Genomic DNA, 24,438 nt, shown 5'->3' on the forward strand with positions numbered 1-24,438 from the left:
AGCCCCTTGTTAAATTCTGGATAAGTTGCCAGACAGAATTTCCACAGCTTGCTGCAAAAGCAATGAGGTGTCTTTTGCCCTTTCCAACCACATACCTGTGTGAGAGTGGTTTTTCTACACTGGCGTACTTAAAGAATAAGTACAGGGCTAGGCTTGATCCAGAGAATGACATGAGACTGTCTCTGTCTACCATTTCGCCACGAATAGACAGGCTGTGTGGACTTCACCACGCCCAGATATCACACTGACAGGTAGGCCTAATTCTCCCATGTTTTCACTGTTACGACCCTGGCGGGTTTAGGCCCCGCCCTGTGTTAATGGTAAGCCTGTTCTCTCTCCCTGCTTTTCTCAATCTCTCTCTGCTTTTCTCAATCTCTCTGTCTCTACAGCAGGTGATTGGTGACAGGTCTGTCCTGGCTGGGTTATAAAAGCCCTGACCAGCCAGCAGTTGAGGCTGCCTTGGTCTTCATTTGTTGGATTTTGGTTCTCCGGTGTTGTTGGATTTTTGTTCTCCGTTGTTGTTTTGTCACACACCTAGACTGACTTTGCATGACATTTTTAGTTACTTTTCCCAATACTGAATTGCACAACACTTTATTATTCTTTATTCTTTCTTTAAAATAATCTTTAATTTAATTTAATTTAATAAATCTACTTTTATTATTATAAAATCTGCGTGGCCTCTCTTTCATGTTTCATGCATTGAGCTATGCATGTAACACCAAATACACACGCGCACGCGCAGGCACATCAGTGGGCCGCGGATTGCTTTCTAGTCCGAATGGTGGTCCCTGGGACAAAACCAGTTGAAAACCCCTGGTGTAAATGTTACATGATAATAATAAAGGTAATCTGATTAGTGGCTGTTTGGTCAGTTTTATTACATACAATTATATATATTGGTTTGTATCTTAAATCAAGGGTTGCCTTTAACACACACACACACATACACTTCAATTTTGATGGAAAATCTAACCCGTAATATACCATTATGCTTTATGGTCAGCCTGTGCCCTTTTTCCATCAGCTCATTTAATGGTGTTATAATGGTGTTAATCGTCAATACACAGAGGAACTCAATCCCCGAGCAGTGTTGCATCAGAGCGGTACAGTCATTTGTCACCATGAATTTGCACGGTGGACAGTTTCTTTTCATTGGGTAAAAGCATGATGCAAGATGCCCCTGCTGTTGCCTTATTCAGGATGTGATGTGTCTGTTACCGACATTTATCCAGAGAGTCCAAAATCATTGCAATGAATGATAGATAAAAGGGGCTGAATGGTCAACAGCTGAATAACAATATACTGTTATACTGATACAATTAAAGATACTTTGCTGACATTAATGACCTTCATTGTCATCATGGAAATAGGACTTGCACTTCCTTGTGCAAATGTTTTTGCAGCAGACTGCTTTGAGTAGATGACATTTTGTAAGGTTATTGGCTTTATTTACTTTGTAACCCAACATTGTAAACAAACACTGTTTCTGTATCGCTCCCTTTTACTCTCCCAGAATATTAAAGTCTTTATGGTATCATATTTTCCACTTGTTCTGTAAATGTATCATTAGAAACATACAACAGTAATGACCCATTTTTAAGCAATGAAAACACACAGACAGCACAATTTGAAGAGGGTTGTATTTTTTCTTTGGACAGTTTGAGATCTAAGGAAGCAACCCATAAAAACCTTTTGCCTCGCTGATCGGGGTCATTTCACAGGGGTAAACAATTCTCATAATTCTTATTGTCATAACAAATAGTGTCTCACAGACTTGCACATTTTTTGTCAATTTCTTTCACAATTATACAAAGTCCTTTAGACTAAACAATCTACATTTACAATAAAAGCAACATTTAAACTGGATTTTTCTCAAACGTAAATGGGAGAATCAGACTCTCTCTTCATAGATCCTGACAGAACAATGATCAATATTCTATAATATCCATTGAAATAATGCTCCCTCACTGGCCAGCAGAATTCAGGCTCATTTACACATAAGAAAATAAATACATAATTTAAGTAAAATAATCTTTGTGGCATAGATTGTCATCTATCATGTATATTATATCATATAACATTTGTAGTTTACATACATATTTCTTCTATTTTAGCCACATAATTACAAAACAATAACATTCTGTAGACAGAGCATTATTTCATTAACATCTCACAATAAATACACACTGGTCATGACTGCAGTGCTGACCATATTTATCTAAATCACCTAAAATAGGACATTTACAAGTCATACAATCTTAATCTTTTTAAAACATCTTACCCTAAACAAAGGTCCGTTATATTTTTCATTTGAAAACAAGAAAATACATGAATGCACTATGAAATGATCTGAACTTTTTTGATTTATGCAGGCATAACTGTCCTGCATTTTCTTCACCCATCACGTACACTGAAGTAACATTTGTATACTGTCCTTACATAGTTTTCCTAACAAGTTTCACAGTCACAATTATAACAAAGAGGATTCAAAAACAGCACTTTACGGCACAAAAATCACAGTACCGGAATGTACAGTATGTCCAGCTGCAAACCATGCAAACGCACCCACACACCATTCACTGCTAACGCTAGCACGCACACACCACACACACACACACACCCAATCCCCTCAATCCAAAACACAATCACGTCGATAAAAACACATACACACAACAACCGATTACAGACGTCCACACTGAGGTTACAGCTACTACAGCATACACTGTCCTATGCTAACAGCCCAAAAGTAAAAAGTGTCTAATATGATGCATCATGGTCACACGGTAACAATGCAACACGACTACTGTGACTATTATCACTGTCAGCTATCCACCAGGATCAGTAAGGGAGTATCTAAGCAAGATAAAACACAAGAAACGTATGCAGTGAACTGAGGAAAAGTAAAGTCATTCTGGGGTTGCCTTGCATCATAATACTAACGGTATATGCAAAGGCCTGTGGTAGCTCTGAATAGTAGAGATCCTGATCACAGGTTGTCAGAGATGTCGGGATTGATTATCCGTTGAATACATTTTTTATTTTAATTAAAATAAAGATGGCTCATTCACTCACATGAAAGGTATGTGTCCAAGCAATATACTGTAAATGTTTCCTGGGTCAGATATTGCTGATGTAAACGCTGAAGTCGGCAAAGAAGATTAAGTAGCCAACAATTAATCATCTAGTTCCTACACCAGCCTCCCATAAAATCCCACCGCTATGGTGTGGTGGTCTATTTAAAAGCCTTCACGCTCATATTCACCTTCTAAGCTGACTTGTGCTTTGCTGCTGCCAGGGCTGGTGGCCGAGCCCCCTGGACTCCAGTGTCCAACAACTAAGGGCCTGCTCTCTTTTCTCATGCGCACTGAAGGGATTTTATTCCCAGTGGTGGATCTTGGGAAAGGTTCCCTGTGTTATGCAACATGTTGCCTTGTAATGAATGTAGCATTACAAAACAAAGAATATCCACATAAGGATGGGCAGCAGGCGAGGCTCTGAATACGGATGGCTTATTTCATACTTGTTTTCTGCACCACGTTATTATAGGATATAAGCCAGGCGTTGTTAAATCTCGTTCTACTATGCTGTATATGTGTACAAAGACTGTGTGTATTGCGTATGGTTGCCCAATAACGGTTGGTGTCTCAGCTTTAGCATTGTTCGATTTTTCATAGCCTAGTAAGCTATTATTATCATCACTGTAATAAATATCTTCTCCGGTGCTTAAAACAAGTATGAACGTTTTTCAAATATTCCCTGTCTTCAGAGCCTCAATCCCCCACCTTTGTCTATGTGGGATGTTTCAGGGGATTGGTGTGTTAAAGTGTTCAAAAAAATAGTGTTTTTTTTACTGTTTTCCTATGATTCGTTTTGTCAGAGCTGATTTTTTGCTATATGTTCCACAACTAAAGCAGACTAGTTGATATGTGAGCAATGTCTGTGTGAAGTATGTCCTACTCCTTGTCTTAAAAGCGTGACTTCTTTTGAGGTCAGTGCAGAGTTTCAAATCATTGCTAAGATAAGATAAGATTCAATTTATTGATCCCAAATTGGGAAATGTTTTCGTTGCAGCAGCATTTAAAACAAGTCTTTTTTGGGAATATGGGGAAGATAGTTTCCTAATGCAAGGTGTCAGCTCCCTGTACTGTCCACACCTGAGAAAGGACAAAAGTTGAAGGAACACAGGACAGAATTAAAGATTTACAAATCAAAAATATACAATGTGCACAGATAAATAGAACAACTCAAGGCAAAGTTAGCCTTCTGGACAAACCCAGATGGCTGTTCCTGAAAAGGATGGCATCAATAAAAACTGCAGATTTTCATTACAGAAAACATACAATGTCGTGAATGTATTTAATTAAAGACACTGTAGTTGGATGTGTCACCTGTCTCACACTCCTGAACCCTCACTGTCTTTTGCGTCCTCCCCAGAAGCAGACACCTGGCTGCTGCTGCCCTCTGCTGGAGGTCTTGTGGACTCATTCTCCGCTGCTGTGCTGGATGGAGGGGCATCAGTGACATTGAGCATTTTCATTTTGGCCTGTTCAAGGCTGCCCCGGCTGTGGCTGCGGTGGTGGTGGCGGTGCTTGGCCTTGCGTGGACTGGGACTGCGGGACCTCGTCTTCATGATGACGGTGCTGTCATCCTCTGAGCTGACGTCCGAGCTGTCTGAAGAACTCGCGTCAAGACCTGAAGTGGGAAGCTGGATCTAAAGGTAGGTGAAAAGGAGGGTTTAAGTGAGAGAAAGAGCTGCACACAACATATGTAATGTCCACGTATAATGCGTTTGATTTAAATCTCAAGAAAGCAGTGCCATGATTACCTGAAATGGCTCTGTGACACCCACAATGGTGCTCATGTTGTTGCTATAGTAACCCAAGATAAAGTCCCCTGAGCCTTTGGGCAATTCCTCCTCAGTAAAGGTTACCTGGAAAAACAGTCGGTCAGACATTTATTTAATGTGAAACATAATTATATCTGAAGAGAAGTCATGACTCAACAAGATTACCTGATGTTCTGGTCGAGTGAAATCAGCCTCCTCTTGCTTGGCCCACACATACCCCACATAGTCCTTATGGTGCTTGAAACCCACCTAGTGTTATAATGAAAGTAACTTAGAGGCTTTGCACATGATTTAGAAACAAGAAAATGTAATTAGCAGTTGTTTAAATATACAAGTAAAGTCCTGCATTCATAACTGTACTTAAAGTAAGGGTAAAAAAAGGATTAGCATCACAATGTACTGAAGTACCAAAAGTAAAAGTGGGGTTTATTTGAATGACTTTTATACTACTGGGTAGCTTAACCTATAATAATACATGATATTATATTAGTTGATTTTTATTTTTTATTAATAATCTAAATCTGCAAAGTAACTAAAGCTATGAAATAAATGCAGTGGAGTAAAAAAACAAACACTGGCCTCCTAAAAGTAAAAGTATTGAGTATAACAAATAAATTAATAAGTAGTAAAATATAACTATATACATTTCAATTAGGCAACGTAGTTAATTAACATGTAATGCAATGATTTAGTGAGAGATTGAAATTATGCAGGGTTTTGAAAAAGCAATATAGAGTGGAGCCTGGTGAAAAAAACGTAATGATTCAAATTGGTAATGCACAAACATATTTGTCATACTAAAACTAATGTTTGCTGTCGTGGATTCTTGAGATGTTTTAGCCAGGAGAAGTAAGACTTCTTTACCTTGTACAGTCCAATCCAGTCCCAGGAGCTGCGTGGGAAGTTTGGCACCAGCTTGAATCTCGCTACGGCATCAGCAATACAATTCCACTCATCCTCCACCATGATAGTGACCAGGGGAATATCCACCTTGTACGGGAACTACAAAGGACATTTCCAATACATTTTATACAGTGCAAACTATTTCAAAGTTTATAGTTAATTTTTTAAATGTGTCCATAAAAACTGTCTAGTATCAAAAGTTGGGACCCAATGCATCGTCCTATGCTTATTGTATTGGACCATTTCAATTCAAAAGTTTAAACTGTGCAAAGTTCTTGGACAAAATCTAAAGTTTAAACCACATTAAACACAATACTTCTCAAACTAAAGGGCTGAAAATAGCTTGGACCTGAAACTGAAATGTGTATGTTATTATCGTTTTAGCAGCAGTACTCTGATGTGTCTCACCTGCAGGGTGAAGATGGAGGAGACAGGTTTGTGGTCACTGACTGTGTACTCCATGTAACTTCGGTAGTAGTGCTGGGTCACTTTGGTCCCACTGGTCAGGCCCAACATGGATCCACGCTTCCCTGCGTTGAGAGCAGATTCGGCAGTAGCAGTGGCTCTCAGCCGCCACAGAATCCGGTCGGTCCAAGCTGGTTTACGCTTCTTACCGCTGGGTGGGAAACAAAAAAGAGACATGGAACAAAGAAAAACTTGTTTAATATCAGTACATGGAGAAACAAGAGGTACTCATATGCTCCCCTTTGGTAGAGCTGGGCATCACTAACCTTGTGTCATATGTATCTGTTCCAACGTCAAACTTGTAGGTGGGAGGAAATTTCAGCGCCCCCTCTTGGAAACCCTCCAACACTGTCTCACTGTCTTTGGCCATATTGAGCTGCAACGTTAAAACATATTAACTCACTGAGGATTTGTGTTTAACTGACAGCTCTTTGAAGGAGATACTTTGCTCTTTTACTGCCCTCTGGTGGCACCATCAACACAGTGCAAAGTGCAGCAGACCAGAGAACATTTATTTTATCATACACTTCCTGTTTTATTTATGGCTCTGCAGCTTCTGAAAAGTCTTCACAAGGAGTGTGATCCACAGATAAGACTTAAGAGATAACTCTTTTTTAGGGGTAAAGAAAGTCTGGATAAGATTTCAATGCATGGACTTAACTCGACCAGCTGCTATGAATACAGAGGAGCTAAGAGGGAAGTTGCTTTTTCAAGAAGACCACATGCAGGAGTTAGATTTTAAAGTATTCTATCATTATACAGAAAATCAGGCAGCCTTTTTTACCTGATCCTTTTCCAACAACATTTGATACTTGTTGTTATCAATGGCTGATTTCACAACCTGCATATCCAACTCATCAATGCGGAAATTGAGATCTCCAAACCAGAACACCACACTGTGGAAAAAAGGTGTCATTTCAAACCAGTGAAAAGTACTTTTGAAATCCTGATTGGGACACAACTTCTATCATAAAACATGAATATGGAGAAAAACACCCGCTCAAAGGTTGTGTTGACGTACTCATGGTCAAGAACCCCGGTGGCCGCCTGGCCCTCAAACTGCTGCTGCTGCAGGATGCTCTCAAAGTCCTCCATGCGCTGCTCTGAGTTTTCCATGTGAGCCGGCAGGTGGCAGTTGAGGAAGCAGATGGTGTGGCCGAACACTGACATGCGGGCGCTCACACCACCTTTATTCCCCTGCAACAGACAAGCAAAGTGGTTAAATACTTTTTAAGAGAGAAAGGCACACAGATAACCTTTTTTATTTCACTGGAAGCAAAATTCAATGACCTAAATGACCTAAATGACTACGGTCAGTGATAGAAAAGTGATGTAAGACTATGACAGTCTCTCCCTGTATTGAGTGATGCGGTGCCACAGACAAACAGGAAGTTTATTCATTAGGGACCACCAAGCGTGTGATCAATATTTAATGGCAACAGATAAGTGCGCAGTGGGGGGACAGGATGAGTCTGAGGATCTTTTCCCGCTGTTCTCCGCCCTGAGCCACATAACTAAACATAGCATGTCTTTTATTGTAACAAGCATATTTGTTTAACTGTTTAAAGAACTGGTCTGTGTTCTTATAAAACTGGACAGAACAGAGTTTGAATAAGAAGTAACAAAAAGGCCTCAATGAAAGATATATAATTATTATGGATTTAAGCAACACATCCTTAAGATATTCTATAGATAATCATACAACGCACCACTTTAAATCCTGTATTTATCTGAAATATGCTTATATGTTTCTTTAGCATAACATCATTAGAAAGACATAAAGAATTGGAATAATCGGTAAGTCATCCAAGACAGAAAGAACCGATTAGTCGTCTGATTGATGAAGAGGGAGCAGCCGTCGTAGAAGTGTGTGGACGCTGCAGTGGAAGCTCATTGTCTCCGATCTCTATCAGGGCACCAGTGATGTAATTTTACACCAGACAGATAGATATCTACAGCTCTGTAGATGTGGGGATCACAGCGTGGTGTCAGTAGCCGTCTCACCCAGTATCCCCCCAGGCCGGTGCGGGTGGTCTCAGTCTGGACTCCACGGAGAAAGGGCAGATGGAAGTACTTGGCAAAGACCAACAGTAAACACCCCTGCATCCGCTGAGAGGTGACCTGAGGGACAGGGAAATGAAGAACAAAATAAGAGAACATGAGCGACACAGCGAAAGTTATGAGTCGACACTTTGCATAGTTCTGATAAGAGAGCAGCTTTTAAAATAACTGTGGAGATACAGTATACGTATCTCTAACAGTAGAATTTGAATAAACAATGTGTCTGAGCTGAGTCCGGCTTTGCTCTGTGTCCATTTATGCTGCTCTGCTTCCCTTTCTCTCCTCCCTCCTCCCTCCTTTTCATTTCACCCTGCAGGGACCCAGAAGCCCAGCTCTGCCACTGCTTTACATGAAGCGCTGCACATTAAGGGAGCCGTAGCTTGTGGTCTCCCCTCACTGTGGCAACAAACCACTTTGCAGAGGAAATATGATGAACAGGCTAGAACCACTCGGCGGTCAAACTGCTCCTTTTTCCAAGCATTCATCCATCATCTCAAAAGCACTTGCTGCTGGTTCTGCTAAATGATGATGTGCAGATTTTGTCATATCAGGTTTATTGCAAAGTAGGTTAACACATGAGGAATTTGTCTTGGTGTTTATGGCGCATACATAAACACAGTTAAAGGAGATACATGGTAAGAAAAGGACCAAAAAAATTAAACAATTATCAAAAACTATCTAAAGAAAACTATTATAACATTAAAATACAGCAATATTTACAATAAATATAGATGAATTACAAAGAAACCCGTAAATATGAAAGGAGAAAACAAAATACATGCAGTAATGGTATGACAAGTGGAACACCGTGCAGATATAAGAGGTAGCTTTGTGTACAATGTGCCATATAAAAGGGTAACATTTCAGTACTGTACTAGAGGGGCTGGAATATGACACGTGCTTTGTGAGAGGAGTTATTTGCATGCTATGTCAAGCCCCTCACCAGACATTTACGTCCACCTCTCCCAGCCCCTTCCTCCAGTGGTACACACATCCCAACCCCCAACTGCAGGCCAAAGAAGCACGATCACACCCCGCCTGAAACGCCCTGTGGCCAGTGATGGAGGCACACATCTTTGCACGTGACACAAGACCCACTCGCTTGTATGCTAACCAGCTATCTCAACAACTTTGTTGCGTAACAGGGTTCCACTGAACCGTAAAGTGGACTGGCGTTATTTGTGGTACGTGTGTGGACACAGACAATGAGTGAGTGAGTGTGTGTGTGTGTGTGTGTGTGTGTGTGTGTGTGTGTGTGTGTGTGTGTGTGTGTGTGCGTGACAACACACCTTTGTCAGCATGGATTGTGGTTGAAAAGCATTTCATTTTTCAAGCCCAAAGACAAGTTGTGTGTGTGTGTGTGTGTGTGTGTGTGTGTGTGTGTGTGTGTGTGTGTGTGTGTGTGTGTGTGTGTGTGTGTGTGTGTGTGTGTGTGTATGTGTGTGTGTGTGTGTGTGTGTGTGTGTGTGTGTGTGTGTGTGTGTGTGTGAAGGAGTGAGAGGAAGGGAGAAAGAGAGATAAAAGTGGTGCATGTGTGCAGCGGTGCATGTCAGCTCTTGTACGAAACACACACTACTAAAGAATTGAGTAACAAGTGTGAGGCCTGCGACTGCGAAGAATGACAGCCACAGAAACCATCCTCAGCTGTTCCTCACACAATATGTACATTCGACTATGTTTGCTTAAGATGTAAGTCATTGAAATTAAATAGGAATTCCTTCATTTGCATAAAAGATAGGTCTTCTCGTTAGTGAACTGTTTTGTACAATATATAAAATGCTTATATAGCTGATTAGTGGTAGAATTGATAGCGTCTTTAGTAACACAATGTGAGTGAAAGTCAGTCCAATTAATCACAAGGCATACAAAGAGTTGTGCTGCAACACATTCAATACAGTGTGCCATGTTGCAATTAGAGATTAAGGGCTAGGAATACTCTTTGCTAATTTGTGCGTTCACGTTTTAGCTTATACAAACATAAATTGTCGTCCCGATCAGCAACTGTTTGGGGAATAGCCTGGAAAAGTGTCTTGTTGGTGCTGTGTTGCCGTACTGTGAGGGCAGAAAGCTTTCCCTCAGCGGTTACAGTTTGAACCTGACAACAAGTCCTGATAAGCTGACTAACTCAGTGCAGGAAAAAAGATGATTAGACAGATTTCTACACCAACGATGCCCCTCTACTCAAGACCAACTCCAACTAATACATCCCCTTAATCTGCTCAGAGCATTAATATCCACATGAAGTACACGAAAAAGGTCACACGGACATGATCATAGAGAGCTACCCTTATGTAGTAGACCATGATATAGCTGCGGGAAGGCATCAGTCTCACTGTCAAAAGCCCATCAACACTGACAACAACATGATCCAAAAATAAAACCGCATCCTGGGAGACATTTGTTTAGCTCTTTCAGCTCGACAGCTGATTCACGCTCTCTGGCTCACCATGCCGACAGAGCCAAACAGCGCTTCAGACAGACACCAACCACAGCTGCGGTATGTGCACTCAACAACATGAAACCTGGAACATACCAAGACAACAAACAGTTATTGATGAAAATAAATGATTTTGAGGGTTTACATATATCCTTTTCATCTTCCCTGTTGTTCATTTTAAGAAATATGGCCATAATTGTAATGTGTGTTATATCCAGTATCGAATATATATTAGAACATGTTTGCTTCATCAGTCAAAATTCAATACGAGTAGGTATCTGTATGCATTTCAAAATAGATAAACAAAAAAAGGGGGAAAGTAAGCAGGTATAACATTTTTATTTTAAAAAATTATGAACTGGGAAGAGAGCGGAAGATGGCAGACACCTTGATGTTACGCGCCTGTTACAAATCATCACCCTATCCGATGCTTATGGGACAGAATGAGCTGAATCCACGGCAGGGAAGCAGAGATCTCCTCAACCCATGTAATGCGTATGAATCCGAGCTGTTTGCTATGAGAGTGTGCATATGTGTTGATAATAAAAGCCATTACTGACCAGCACATATCCAAAGGGGCTGAGTCTCTCCATGCAGACCTCGCTCCACTGGTCTGTGAAGAGGACATCTTTCAGTCTTTTGTTAATCATGGAGTTCACTTCCTGCAGCCTTGTAGAAAAAATGAAACACAACAACACACAAGGGTCAAGAGCCAGCCGAGATGTAAGGAGAGCTGATGTGAGGGAGCTTTGATAATGTAATGGGGGATTAACAAATGGAAGTAAATCGTAGATGTGCTGCAGCACTGAGGCGGGAGGACCACGCTCAGGATAGGAAGGGCTAATATTAGACCAACTCTCATACTTGTTTTTAAGCACCACATAAGATGTAATTATGTTTATATTAATAATAATAATACCACTACTACTCATACTAATCAGCTAAATAGGCTCCAGAGATTCGCCAATGGCAGGCTGATATGCTACCCATTAAGAAATGCATTTTATTATTTGCTGTCAGCTGAGACACCAACTGTTTATGTACATATATAAATCTCCCACATCCTGCTAGCTGCAGCCTGAGGCACATCACACGTGAACAAACTTCAGAAAAATATGTTGAGCTCGAGGCACTAACTGACAGTAAAGATGCAGCTTGTGAGACAAAGACACGTTTCTTAACCAGCGCTGTTTGTTGTGAGTAACATCAGTGAGTAACAGCACGCACAACAAGCTGCTCAAGCTGCTTCTACCAGCCGCCCTCTGCTCATTCTTGATGTAGTTCTTAACAGTCTTTTGGATAATTGGTTATATTTGTTGAGTATAAAAACCGTAGCCTTATACGACTGATATATGGAGTTGCTAAACATAATTTATATTTTAGAAGAGGCCTGTATAAGATACTTTTAGAGAACATCAATGTGCATAATAGTAAAGTAAGCAATACATTAGGGAAGACTTAGCCTTCTCCAGCATTCATTACCCGACGCCTCTGCTGGCTGTTCATTAGGGACTTTCTTTTAAGTGTCAACCTACACCATGGAACACTTCAACTTTTACTGTTGAGGCAAAACAAAACTCTCACCCGATGATGTACATGTCTGTGTTTCCATCTCCCACATTCAGCCCCAGCAGGGAAGTGATGTCATCAGGGGGCGTGGCCGAACCCACGTTCCATGTGATGATGTGCAGCCTGTTGGAAAATAACAAATCTTAATAACTCTCATATCATACACATCCACAACCTGAAGCCAGCAGAACCCTTGTACCAATAAAAATAATGTAATTGATTATAGTCATTCTGATTCATATGAAGCATTCATCGATCCAGCTCTTTCCAGGCTTGACTTTAACCTTGTTATCCTCACTTTGGAAAAGGAAATGTAACAAGCAAACACATTGAGATTCACAATACTTAAAGGCCAGTGACTGCCTGTGTCAGTTGTTCAGGGCCAGTTCCCAAGCAAATTCCAACATGTTCTATTAAAAGCAGAGCGCTCACTATGTGTGCAGTGTTATCATTAGACGTCCCTTCCAGCAGACAATCCTCTCAGCAGCAGCATGCTGATAAGAGTACCCGTTAACCACCCAATAAATGTTATTGGGGTTTGAGATTGTTCTTATTTATTAATACAACATGACATTAATCCAGACGTTGAGTCAGCTGCAGCTTTTGTTTCCTGTGCGACAACATTTCTGAGAAAAAGGTTACCATAAATTCAGCAACCCAATCTGTTCCAGGAATCCAGTTTACTAAACAGTGATTCACTCCTTACTAAACAGGGGAATCGTTAGAGACACACCCTTAAAGAAAAGGAAGATTCATTATGACGAAAGATACAGACCACATTTAAGTAAAACTCTGTCACCCTTTTGAGGCTTAACATGGAAATTAAATATTCCCTATAATTGAGCAACCTATGTACTTTAAATCTACTGCATATATCCTAACAATATTTGGGATATTGATATTTTAAGGAGAGAATCTTAACTAGATTTAGACATATTTATTCATGGAATTTGTAAGAAAGTAGAGGAAGTTTTCCCAGTGTTTCCCGACTCAGAAACAAATAACAGAGCCGAATAATTGTGATCATTATAATCATGGGGCCTTGCAGAGTTGTCAGTGTGTATAAATGAATGCTATGTGTCCCAGGCTTACTTTTTCTCAGTTGTGACAGAATTGAAGGCGATGTGAAGACATGCTGAGACATGAATGTTGGGACACACACGAATGAAGAAACTTGCCTGAAGTCTTCCACAGCCTGGGCGTGTGGAGTGTCAGCTGTACCTACTACAGAGAGGGCCCTCTGTGCATGGAGGTTCTGGTGAGGAGCCACAGGCCTGCTGCCCGCTGGGTGCGGGACCGAGGCAGCCCTAACTGGGTGGTGGCCGGGCCCTTTAGGACCCACTTTGGTGCTTTGACCGATGCGCTCTCCTGAGGGTTTGACCGCTCCAGGGCGAGAGGGCTTAGGGTGACTTGCCACAGGACCATCAGGAGTGGACTCCTCCTGGTCAGCCACCGGAGTGGGTTCAGCTTTGGGCTCCGCTTTGGGCTCCACTTTGGGCTCGGAGATGTCGACAGAGCCCTCTACTCTGGCGCTTCTCTGGGGCCGCCGAGGCCTGCCAGGCTGGCCGGCAGGGGATTCTGTGGCTGGAGCCAAAGTTGGACGTTTTGTTGAAGCTTCTGCTGCTTCATGTGGGTCGTCTTCTTGCTTCTGGGATTTTTGGCTTGGATTATCTTGGTCCATTTCTTAAGAATTCTGTGAAAGAGAAAAACACGTTAATGTTTAAATGCACTTGCAGGATTCTGATCTGAGTTTGTATCTACATGGTTGATTGCACTTACTGTAAATTGCTTTAGATAATAGCAACAGCTAAATGTAATCCGTACAATCCATCATTGTGACACATCTCAGCCTTAAAATAACATTCTTTTTTAGCATCCTATCTATATTGAGGGAATTATTTAGGGAACAGGACCATGTTCTCTGAAACTCTGCAAAGAAAATGGGTTTAAATAGAGACGGAGGTACAGAGAAGCTTTTTCCCCACTGCAACAGTAGACAGCACAACATGCAGCATCTTTTACAGAAAACAAGTCGATTCAGCTGATGAGTGCAGAGCTGTCATGAGATCCTATTGACCTAGCAGAACAACTGAGTGAATCATTGAGGCTTCAACTGTCGTGACTGTGACCAATTACCTGCCTTGTCGTGGGCAGATGAATAAAGCTGCACATATTGACGCAGGAAAACATTTGAAAAACCAAGTAACGTAAAGACAAAATCTAGAGAATTGGAAGAGACAGGTGAGACGTATTTCCCTGCTGTCCTAACCTCTTAGAGCTTTTGGTTTGGAGATTTAGCGGGGGGGAAAATAAGCATGGACACAGTTTATCATCCTCTCTACTTGTACCTAAGCCGCATGCCGGTCCTGCAGTAACCAGGGAGATGCTCAGTCAGTTCATATCAGCTCAGAGCACCTGCCACACACTAACATGAGGACCAGAACAAAGTCAACAGCAGGGAATAAACAACAACAGGGAGAGGGAGATCAGACAGACACAGTGAGCAGAGGAGGACAGGAATAAAGGGGGAATTTAAACCCATTCATTTAAATAACAATCCATACAATTATTGTGTGAAAAAAATGAATGCTTGTCTTTTCTCTACTGCTGAATGATAGGACACAATAGCAATTTAGGCTACTGCATACCCAGTTTTATAAAATATATTTGTTTAAATGAAAAAGAAACGTGAAGCATTTCACATCAGCCAACTGATTCAATTAGAATTAAATGTCTGATTATGATTATATCCAACATGGCAAAAAGACTGACATTTTTTAATAAATTCCATGCAAAAATATGGCCATAACATTTATGGATTATCTGAGGAATAAGCTGCAACACTGTAGTTCATTACCAAAGATGACAAACCAGCGATGTTTGCACAGATGTCAAATCGCTAGACTAAAAAAAACAGCCCCATACAGTAGATTGGGAACATTGCTGGGTGCTTGTAGACATGTCCGACCCTGTAAAAGAGCTTATTTGAGCACAAAACTGCAGCAGCTCACCCCAGATCCATCATACAGTGATGGTAGAAGTGAAACACGTGAGAAAGGACCCAAAAATGTCTCAATCTTTAATGAGGGTGAGAGGACACCTAATTCTGCACAGCTAAAACATGGCACGTATTAACCCATTTCATTCTCTATGTAGTTTAAATGATGTCCTGTCGTTTGGGGACATATTTTTAGTCAGCAGGGAGAGAGGGTTTATCTGCTTGGGGACGGAAAAACAACAGACCATTCTCATACTTATTCACATGACCTTGACGAGACGAGGCCATGACTTTCATGCCTCTGTAATCCACATGTGCCCAGAGACACGCTGGTCTCTCAGTCCACCAATAACCTGGGGCCTGGCTGGGCATAATGTATTCCTAATGTAAGGTCCATGTATGGCATTTAGTACTGGGAGTGTGGAGGAGGGTTTCAGGGCACATGTGGGAGTGGGTGAGTGCAAAACGAGCTGAGGGAATGGAGAGCAAGACAGCCCATTCGGTGACAACACTGTCTCTTTGCAGAATGTCTCTAAATTGATCCTCTCACACTTCCCTCTGGCACTGTCTATTTTCCAAGATTTAATCCCGTTTTCTCCCCTTCTCTTATCGTCCCATTTCTTTAATCCTTTCTCTCTCCTCATCTTCTTGCGGACTCTGTTGTTTCCATCTTACCAACCTTCACTGCATGCACATTGAATCGCACACCCCACCAATTCAGATTTTCCCATCCTATATTTTCCCCTTCACATCAGGCTGAGAGACTACACTATTCCTGCCCTAAAATCTTTTCGTTCCTCTCTCCCCTGCGCTCTGAGATAACACTTGTGTTCCTACAGCGACGTGCTCTGTATTGTTTCCTTCAGCCAACCACCTCACAGTCACTATCAATGACGTCAACATGCCACAATCCCAGCGGCCACTGCCATAACAACTGGACATTGATCATAATCGTTGGTAATGTGCTCGGGAACATGGGAAGAAACTGCAGAATGAGGACATATTTAAACCACGCTTCAGATTAGAAAGCTGGAAACAGGGAGATACTATAGGACTTTGTGGAGGGGATAATAAAAAATACAAAAAAACGAAATTGAAGCACATGCAGAGACACTCATACTTCTCATACAGTGCAGCATTTCTTTCCTTCACAAAAAACCCAAATACAGTATATGCCTTTTTGGGAGAAGTGACGACAGACACCACTTCCTATTCCACTCACGTTCACTGAGGAGAGAGAGAAAGGATTTGATAATAACAAATGTGTCATGGTGTTTACATGCAGCCTCCTGAGGGCGTGAGAGCTGAGAGAGACAGGAAGGATGCAGTAACCCAAACAGCCAGCTGTGTTGGCTCCTCTGATAGGATTATTAGACAACACAGACAGTTCTGGATGACCGAGTCTGTGTAACGGTCGGAGGCCCAGTCTTCTATATTCTCACAATGACATCTCTTATCTTAACTGCTTCACTGTGCATAGCAGCATTATGTTGACCTAGTGACTCCAACCATAATGCCGATCACATTTTTCACACCTCTTGGATGTTTAATGTTGAAATTACAGCCAAACGGAGTGTTTGTGTGCAGGGCCTCCAGGGCCATATGCCCCTGTGACAGGGATACTAATGGTGACCCGGACAAAGATGACACAGGCAGCTGCTGCCACGGCTGTAAATGGCTGCTCCAGGTCCTAGTGCCACTGAGTATCACTCCCCTGTATCCAGGGGGCCTCATCTTTCTGATCAGGTCACAGCCAAGGCTGTAGGATGTCAAATTGATTCTGCTTAAAGTCTAACATTGGACACATCTCCTGACAACATAGAATATAATGTCTGCACTGCAAAATCATGATGTAAGTTGCAAGTTCAGATTCAGTCTATTAGCAATTATAGAAACCATCCAAATAGAAACATTTACTTAGGTTTCATTCTGCTTAGATGCTCTCTGCAGAGAATAGCAGTGACCATTTTTATTATCAGATGCAAAAGCATCATCTGGTTCAGCAAATAATTAGCATGCAGGCACTGCATTGTTAAATAATTGGAATAAAGATTTCTATTTAGTACAACACAATCCGCCTGTGAAAGAATCTGGCTATGTAATAAAATGCAATGCCAACAACTCATGAGGGACGAGTCCCATCGCATGTGTAGAAATACAATCTTAGGAGAAGTAGAAGTCATCTCCCACGTGTTCATTCCTACCCAGTTTTTAAAATAAAAAACAGGAAACACCTGCAATAAGTTGTAGAAGCAGCAGCTTTATAGGACAGTAGTTGCTGCTCCAGTACCTAGTGAGAAAACATGTTAGGCGTTTGATAATCAGTGCATTTGAGCAAGTATTTGTAGTATATATTTATTTAGTATTTGAACTTGGGTCGCTGTAGTTAGTCTTAGTACCTGGGCGCCTGCGTTCCAGAATACCTTAATACTTGCATTTGGAATAAAATGAAATGCAGCATTTAGGAATCCAGTGTAGCTGCAAATGATTATGCTTGGAGCCTCCCTCAGTGCATCTATCACATTACCTTACATTACTGCATGTAACTGCATTCTGAATACCCAGCACTGAAATGTGCGGCACTGTCATGGTAACATGAGTTAGTAATCTGACCTAACATAAAATATGTAAATAAACTTGAAATTGAAGAGGTGGCTTTCGAGCAGGATGTGTCATTTGAGTACAATCTATTATGTAAACACAGGTTCCAGATTGCACATATCCATGACAGTGAACACTATTGTCTGTGTTAGATGTAAATATATAGAAACTGGGACAGAAAATACTGAAGAATGACTGAAAGAGGACAGCAGATACAGCAACTGGCCTCATTACATTCCTGCTTCAAGGACCATTTTTGTCAGACTAGAAAAAGAAGATGAAGGTCATTTAATTGTGTTGTGTAATAGGGTTATGCCATCACATATCAAACTCAGACACATATGTGCACTCGTGTGCATTCATTTGTACATATATGGGTAAGAGATGAGAAAGGAAAACAAATATTAGTGCCAGAGTCTGTGTGTACACTAATATTTTACCTGTTGTGATTCATCAGCTTAACATTTAGCATTGAAAAGGGTCATTTTTATATTTGTGTATTAATTATCATGAATTTAGGTTGCAAACTGTAACGTGTATCAATGAACACAACATCTCCTGTTCACACATCCAGTAGCTATGAAGATTATCTGTCAGGGATTTGTTTTTCATTTTCCACAGGTGATGTCAGCCTTGGGAAAAAGGTAAACAATAATATTCCCTATATTGTTGATTGGGGTTTCTGCTGTCCCCACCACTGGTATTTAATGTTATATTAAAAGGTGACTCTGGTCTAGGTTTGTTTTTTTTAAACACAAAGCATGCTTGCAGCTGATTAATCATCACCTTTTACCTGTTTGTTTCTTCTGTGTTGAGGGACAGCAGGTGGATCTTGAGTAAACCGTGTCTGCAGGTGTAGCGGTCGGTTAGTCTCGCTATAGCCTTGATGGAGGATGTTAAAGAAACCCCAGGAGGAAGAAGTGAACCGTTAACCTAAAAAACACACTGAACTTCCCTTAACAATTTCCTGCTGCCAGATGAAACCATCGGCATCCCAACTGCCCTTCCTTCCTTCCTTCCTTCCTCAGCGGGGGGGCAGGAGCAATGCTGGCGACAGATCTGCCAGGCAGGCTACATCTCAGAAACACAAATGTCTCCTCCTGCGTTTTAAAGACACAGGATGCAAAAACACTGGCACGCACGCGCGCGTGTTTGTGTGTGTGTGTATCCTGTGCCTTCCCCGTGCCCTTCAAATTAAACAAGACGTCGGTGGCGGCACAAGAGAAGGAGAGAGCGCTTCCGTAAACGAGCAGCGAGGTTCGGCTGATGATTACAGGAGGTCCGCTCGGAAGCTCACAGAACCACAGCGGTTAGATAGGAAATATCAGGCAATTACACAAACATGGCTTCCGTTTTCGAGCTGAGCGAACACAATTCCTTTTCAACACACTCGTGCTCCAACTTGACACTTATTTTAATAACAACAACCGACCATTAGTGCATGTTATTGTGCAAATTGCCTTTAAGTATTTCAGTGTGGATTTGAATTGCCGTTCTATGTAGTTTATTCTATGATAAAGCGAGATGGCCCTCTAGTGGTGGCTATCAAGAAGCGTTCTGTAGCTTTAATGAAATAAAATCTCATACCTGTATATATCTTAATTGGCCTTTGTGGTCTGAAGAAAAAAAAAACCAACTGAGTGTATTTCTGTTTGGTGGTTGTTAGATTTGATTAATCCCCCATTAGATTTGATCAGTTGGAAAAAAGAGCAAGAGCACCATGTTGGGTCAAGGTTTAAGTGTTTTTGTTTTTTTTCTTCTACTTTCTGCTTCAGTTGTCCAGTCTATTTAAGCATCTGGTTTGAGCTATAACAAGTTTTACATTTAAAAAACCGATTCCACTTCCAAGACAGCTAAAATAGAGTGCTGACTAACATTTGGACAATACAAATAATAATGAATATGAACAAGTAGGCCTTAACTTAGCAACTTGGACAATAATTGCCTCGTGTCTACAACAAACACATATATATATCATCATTATTTCATAAATGGACTCCATGTTTATTGCCACAATGTGTGATATAGATCGGCTTGTGGTAAATAAACTAAACATGGCAATGATCACATTTCTTGACATGTTTTCTCTGTATTCTTAAAGGTTACTAAATGTAGGAACTCTTCCACTTTGTAGTCCTGGCCTATAGAGTTCTGCATACATTTCTCAATCATCAATCACCTCCAGATTGTTTACCATATGGTCACCTGTAAGGAGTGTAATTATCAGTAATGTTTGTAAAAGCTATTATCTTTATTACAATTATATGCACTAAAACAGACCATATATACATCAGCGGTTCTATGGGGTGGCCAACACTGAGTTTAATCCCCCCTGTGGCCCCCCATCCAAAAATAGATTTTATTTTGATAAGATTGTGTTGCAGGAACGTTGTTTTTCTGCAGGAATGTTGTTTTTCTGCAGGAACGTTGTTTTTCTGCAGGAACGTTGTTTGTTTTTCTGCAGGAATGTTGTTTTTCTGCAGGAACGTTGTTTTTCTGCAGGAACGTTGTTTGTTTTTCTGCAGGAATGTTGTTTTTCTGCAGGAACGTTGTTTTTCTGCAGGAACGTTGTTTGTTTTTCTGCAGGAACGTTGTTTGTTTTTCTGCAGGAACGTTGTTTGTTTTTCTGCAGGAACGTTGTTTGTTTTTTCTGCAGGAATGTTGTTTTTCTGCAGGAACGTTGTTTGTTTTTCTGCAGGAACGTTGTTTGTTTTTCTGTAGGAATGTTGTTGCTGCAGGAATGTCTCTGCTTGTGTTTTGGTATTACAGCCTGTCTTTCCCATGAACACGTGGAGGATTAAACATACATTGTATATCAAATCTATGAGATAACTTTTTCTTGATGCAGATCTCGTAGAAAACGGATGCGCGCACCACCTCACACCTCCTCCCTCACTCCTCCCTCCCTCTCTTCATGGGAGGGGGGGAGATATTTGACGTGGCAAGAGGGACGTGACATAGCCGCACACCACCTCACCTCCTCAACTGGGTTTAGGCTGCTCACCTTCAGACCTCTGCAGGTGCTGGTCGCGGTGCTCGGTCAGAACCGGAACCATGTGGTTGATCGTGCTGGCCGGTCTGCTTCACTGCGCCTCGGCCTACGATGTGGATCTGAAGAAGCTGGACGGGCTGGCGAAAGCGAGGGTGGAGGTAGAGTTAAAGGAAGCGTTATGCTGCATACGTGTCTGCAGGCTGGTTGTGTTTACATTGACGCTGTACTGTGAGGCTTTTCTCAGAGCCCAGTTTGGATTAAATGTATGAATTTATTCCTTGAATTTCGGTGCTAGGCGCATGCGTAAGAGATGTTTCCAGGAGATGAGATGAACTGTAGTAAACGGGATGGATCCCCATGCGTTCACAGCTGGGTTGTTAGGTAACAAAGTACATTGAATCAAGTACAGTACTTAAATTGAAATGAAATGTTCCGACCGTACTATGTGCATGTAAGTATTGCATTATATGCCATATCTTCTATTCAATCATTTTGAGCAAATGTCTTCTCCCCACTAAATTATTTGATAGCTTTTGTTGTCTACTTGTTAGTGCTTTTTTTCATGCAACTATACAAAGTCTAATAATATAACATAAACTCTGACACTATCAAGGTGACGTTCAACATCGCAGCAGTATTCAAAGCTATCAATTACTCTATATTTACACTGGATAAAAACACCTGAACATAAATACGGACTCAATTATATGCCTCTGAATATGGGACATAGGCTACAAACTTTTACTCTTGTAGGATATGAATAATATTTAAGATTTTGCTAATGCTACTTCCCTAATAAATGCTGAGTCTTATACACCACTGCTTACTATACACATTAATTCTAGAAGGGGACAGCATTGTAACAATGTATATTATGTATAACGTACCGTTGGATAAAAGGTGATTAGTTGTATGTTAGCTGAAGGGACTGAGGAACTTCCTACTGAAGTCCCTAGATTCATGAACAAAAGTGTACGTACTCAACTTCCTTGTTTAATTATGAAATACAGGCATATCTACCCTCAAGGGTGTCACAAATGACGTGGCGTGTGTAGCACCAGAGAACAAAATTCCTGCATTGTTGTTAAACAATAGTTCTTAACTGCAGCTAGATTCCTGCACAAATGGGCTGAGATCCTTCCAGAAGCCAAACTGTGAATTGTAAAGGGTGCAACACACAGTGGTACAAACATCAGAGACTTATGAAGTTGTTTTGGATAATGCAGGTTTATTAAATATAGCTGACCACATATAGTGGTGAAATAATGTTATCTAGTCTTTTCGATGTCCCATTTTCCTGTTTTGATGTGTAATTATTGGAAGCATTATTAAAATATTATCAGAGATTGGAACTGCCCTGCTTCTTTTAGAAGCAAATCAATTTGTGAAGAAGAAGATACAATAAGAAACATAAATATAACTTGTGTAACTTCACCTACAAGTTCAAGAGACCTTAATCCGAGGTGATGTCTCAATTCTGAGTATCAGAGCGTAATAACCATAGTGGCACTTTGTTGTGTTCTTGGCATGTGTGGATGACAGCTGGAACAGCTCAGAGAGGTAAGTTAGCCCTTTTACCCGACTATCCACAGAAACAAAGGGACCAAATGAAAGCACGAGTCTGGCCAGACACTGGGCTGAAAATCTCGTGCCTGGCAGGAAATGGTGTGATGAGGAACTTCATGCATGCGTAGCCACGGTCCCCCAGCAGGATTCCATCAAATTGCCCTTAGATGAAATGGAGGAAAAATTAAACAACTGTCACACTGATTTCATGTTCACTATTAAAGCATATTACTTCAGGTAAATCGATATAGGACTTTTACCTTGGTGGAATCTGTCAGACAGTGATGATTCTCTGAATATACGGGAGTCATGGACTGACCCTGGCCACCTTGCATCCAGGCTTGTGATCATATAGTGGTGATCGCATGTCATCTAAGAATATGTGCACAGGTAAGGAACATAACAGGTGAGGCATGCTGTTGCGCATGTAAATGACACCACCCCATGCAGAGGACAGGAAATCATTCTACATGACAACAGGAATTCACAGGTTGACATTACCTATTCCAATGAATCGTGGACTGTACAATGTACGCCTACTGTTAATCTGTTAGTCTTGTGTATTACCTGGACATTGATGGTGTGTTTGGACTTTCTATTCACAAAATCCCGCTCATGCTCTCCCAGGGGTGCACTGATAGGAATGTGCGTACAATCAATGGCTCCAATTACTCTTGGGAAACCTAGATATTTTGTTAGTCAAATCAGTTGCCAGTCACAATTATGAAATGTGCAAATTACCTATTTTTAGATTAGTGGCATATTACCAGCGATTGCATAGAACCCTTCTTTTATCTGACGTGCAGGCAAATGGCCAGGGAATACAACAAATGCATCCACCAGTTTAGTGAGAGCAAGTACCACCTTCCGTATCACCCGGCATACAGTGTTCTTACTCAGGTTTTCAGCATCACCGATGGAATACATATATTGTCCGCTGGCGAAATAGCGCAATGAAAGACATAACATTTGCTCGATTGTGAGGGCCTGACTTCGGCGGGTTACATTAGAGACGTCCGCCTCGAGCAGCTGGCATAGGTAACGAATTCCCTCAGCTGAGAATCTATATCTTTCATGGAGAACATCGTCCGGGTACGCCAGCGGATTGTGGCGGTCTCTAAATACCCTCGCCCTCCGAAGAGAGCCCCTCACAATCTGCGCGCCTATATCGTACGGATCGTCCAGGTATGCTGGCATTGTCTTTAGGGGACATGTCGGTGGAGGAGTGGTGTCTAAATAGGGTGTGGTTAATCGGAAACCTAGGGTTAACCAAGAACTAAAACTGGGAAGACCAGTTTTGGGATCCTACGTATATTGCCATGGCAGCATACCTCGGTTTTAACATATCCAACTTTCGTAGTATGGGTTAACCAGCAACATACGCTGCACGTGACCAAGTTACTCTCGAAGTTACCCCGGTAAGCCAGAAAACCAGCTTCGTAGTACAGGCTGCTAGGGTTAACCAAGAACTAAAACTGGGAAGACCAGTTTTGGGATCCTACGTATATTGCCATGGCAGCATACCTCGGTTTTAACATATCCAACTTTCGTAGTATGGGTTAACCAGCAACATACGCTGCACGTGACCAAGTTACTCTCGAAGTTACCCCGGTAAGCCAGAAAACCAGCTTCGTAGTACAGGCCCCAGGTTATTTACCATATGGTCACCTGTAAGGAGTGTAATTATCAGTAATGTTTGTAAAGGCTATTATCTTTATTACAATTATATGCACTAAAACAGACCATATATACATGAGCGGTTCTATGGGGTGGCCAACACTGAGTTTAATCCCCCCTGTGGCCCTCCATCCAAAAATAGATTTTATTTTGATAAGATTTGTGTTGCAGGAATGTTGTTTTTCTGCAGGAATGTTGTTTTTCTGCAGGAACGTTGTTTGTTTTTCTGCAGGAATGTTGTTTTTCTGCAGGAACGTTGTTTGTTTTTCTGCAGGAACGTTGTTTGTTTTTCTGCAGGAACGTTGTTTGTTTTTCTGCAG

General features: G+C 41.3%; 1 protein-coding gene and 1 long non-coding RNA gene across 2 annotated transcripts; both read right to left on the reverse strand.

Annotated features, from left to right (window-relative positions):
• Window positions 1-1,626: 1,626 nt before the first annotated feature.
• Window positions 1,627-19,154, reverse strand: inpp5jb (inositol polyphosphate-5-phosphatase Jb). The gene is made up of 13 exons (XM_063897851.1): window positions 18,677-19,154; window positions 13,463-13,977; window positions 12,300-12,407; window positions 11,276-11,384; window positions 8,222-8,338; window positions 7,239-7,414; window positions 7,002-7,113; window positions 6,484-6,593; window positions 6,161-6,368; window positions 5,714-5,851; window positions 5,015-5,098; window positions 4,829-4,933; window positions 1,627-4,714 (listed from the first exon to the last, which is right to left on the reverse strand). Exons 2-13 carry the CDS (start codon window positions 13,963-13,965, stop codon window positions 4,397-4,399), a joined length of 2,088 nt encoding a protein of 695 aa, XP_063753921.1. The 5' UTR covers window positions 13,966-13,977; window positions 18,677-19,154; the 3' UTR covers window positions 1,627-4,396.
• Window positions 19,155-22,531: 3,377 nt separating this feature from the next.
• Window positions 22,532-24,048, reverse strand: LOC134873931 (uncharacterized). The gene is made up of 3 exons (XR_010167003.1): window positions 23,009-24,048; window positions 22,702-22,813; window positions 22,532-22,603 (listed from the first exon to the last, which is right to left on the reverse strand). It is a non-coding gene; the product is annotated as an uncharacterized LOC134873931 (long non-coding RNA).
• Window positions 24,049-24,438: the final 390 nt, after the last annotated feature.

The sequence above is a fragment of the Eleginops maclovinus genome, chromosome 12, assembly GCF_036324505.1.
Source record: "Eleginops maclovinus isolate JMC-PN-2008 ecotype Puerto Natales chromosome 12, JC_Emac_rtc_rv5, whole genome shotgun sequence".
Taxonomy (NCBI): domain Eukaryota; kingdom Metazoa; phylum Chordata; class Actinopteri; order Perciformes; family Eleginopidae; genus Eleginops; species Eleginops maclovinus.

What these genes read in the sequence shown, in the direction of transcription:
- inpp5jb (XM_063897851.1), bottom strand. Translation starts at nt 13,965, where the DNA reads ATGGACCAAGATAATCCAAGCCAAAAATCCCAGAAGCAAGAAGACGAC. An exon ending in TGTTGTTGGAAAAGGATCAG is followed by an intron (nt 6,594 to 7,001) that starts GTAAAAAAGGCT and finishes TTAACGTTGCAG; the next exon opens with CTCAATATGGCCAAAGACAG. An exon ending in TCACTCGACCAGAACATCAG is followed by an intron (nt 4,934 to 5,014) that starts GTAATCTTGTTG and finishes CTGTTTTTCCAG; the next exon opens with GTAACCTTTACTGAGGAGGA.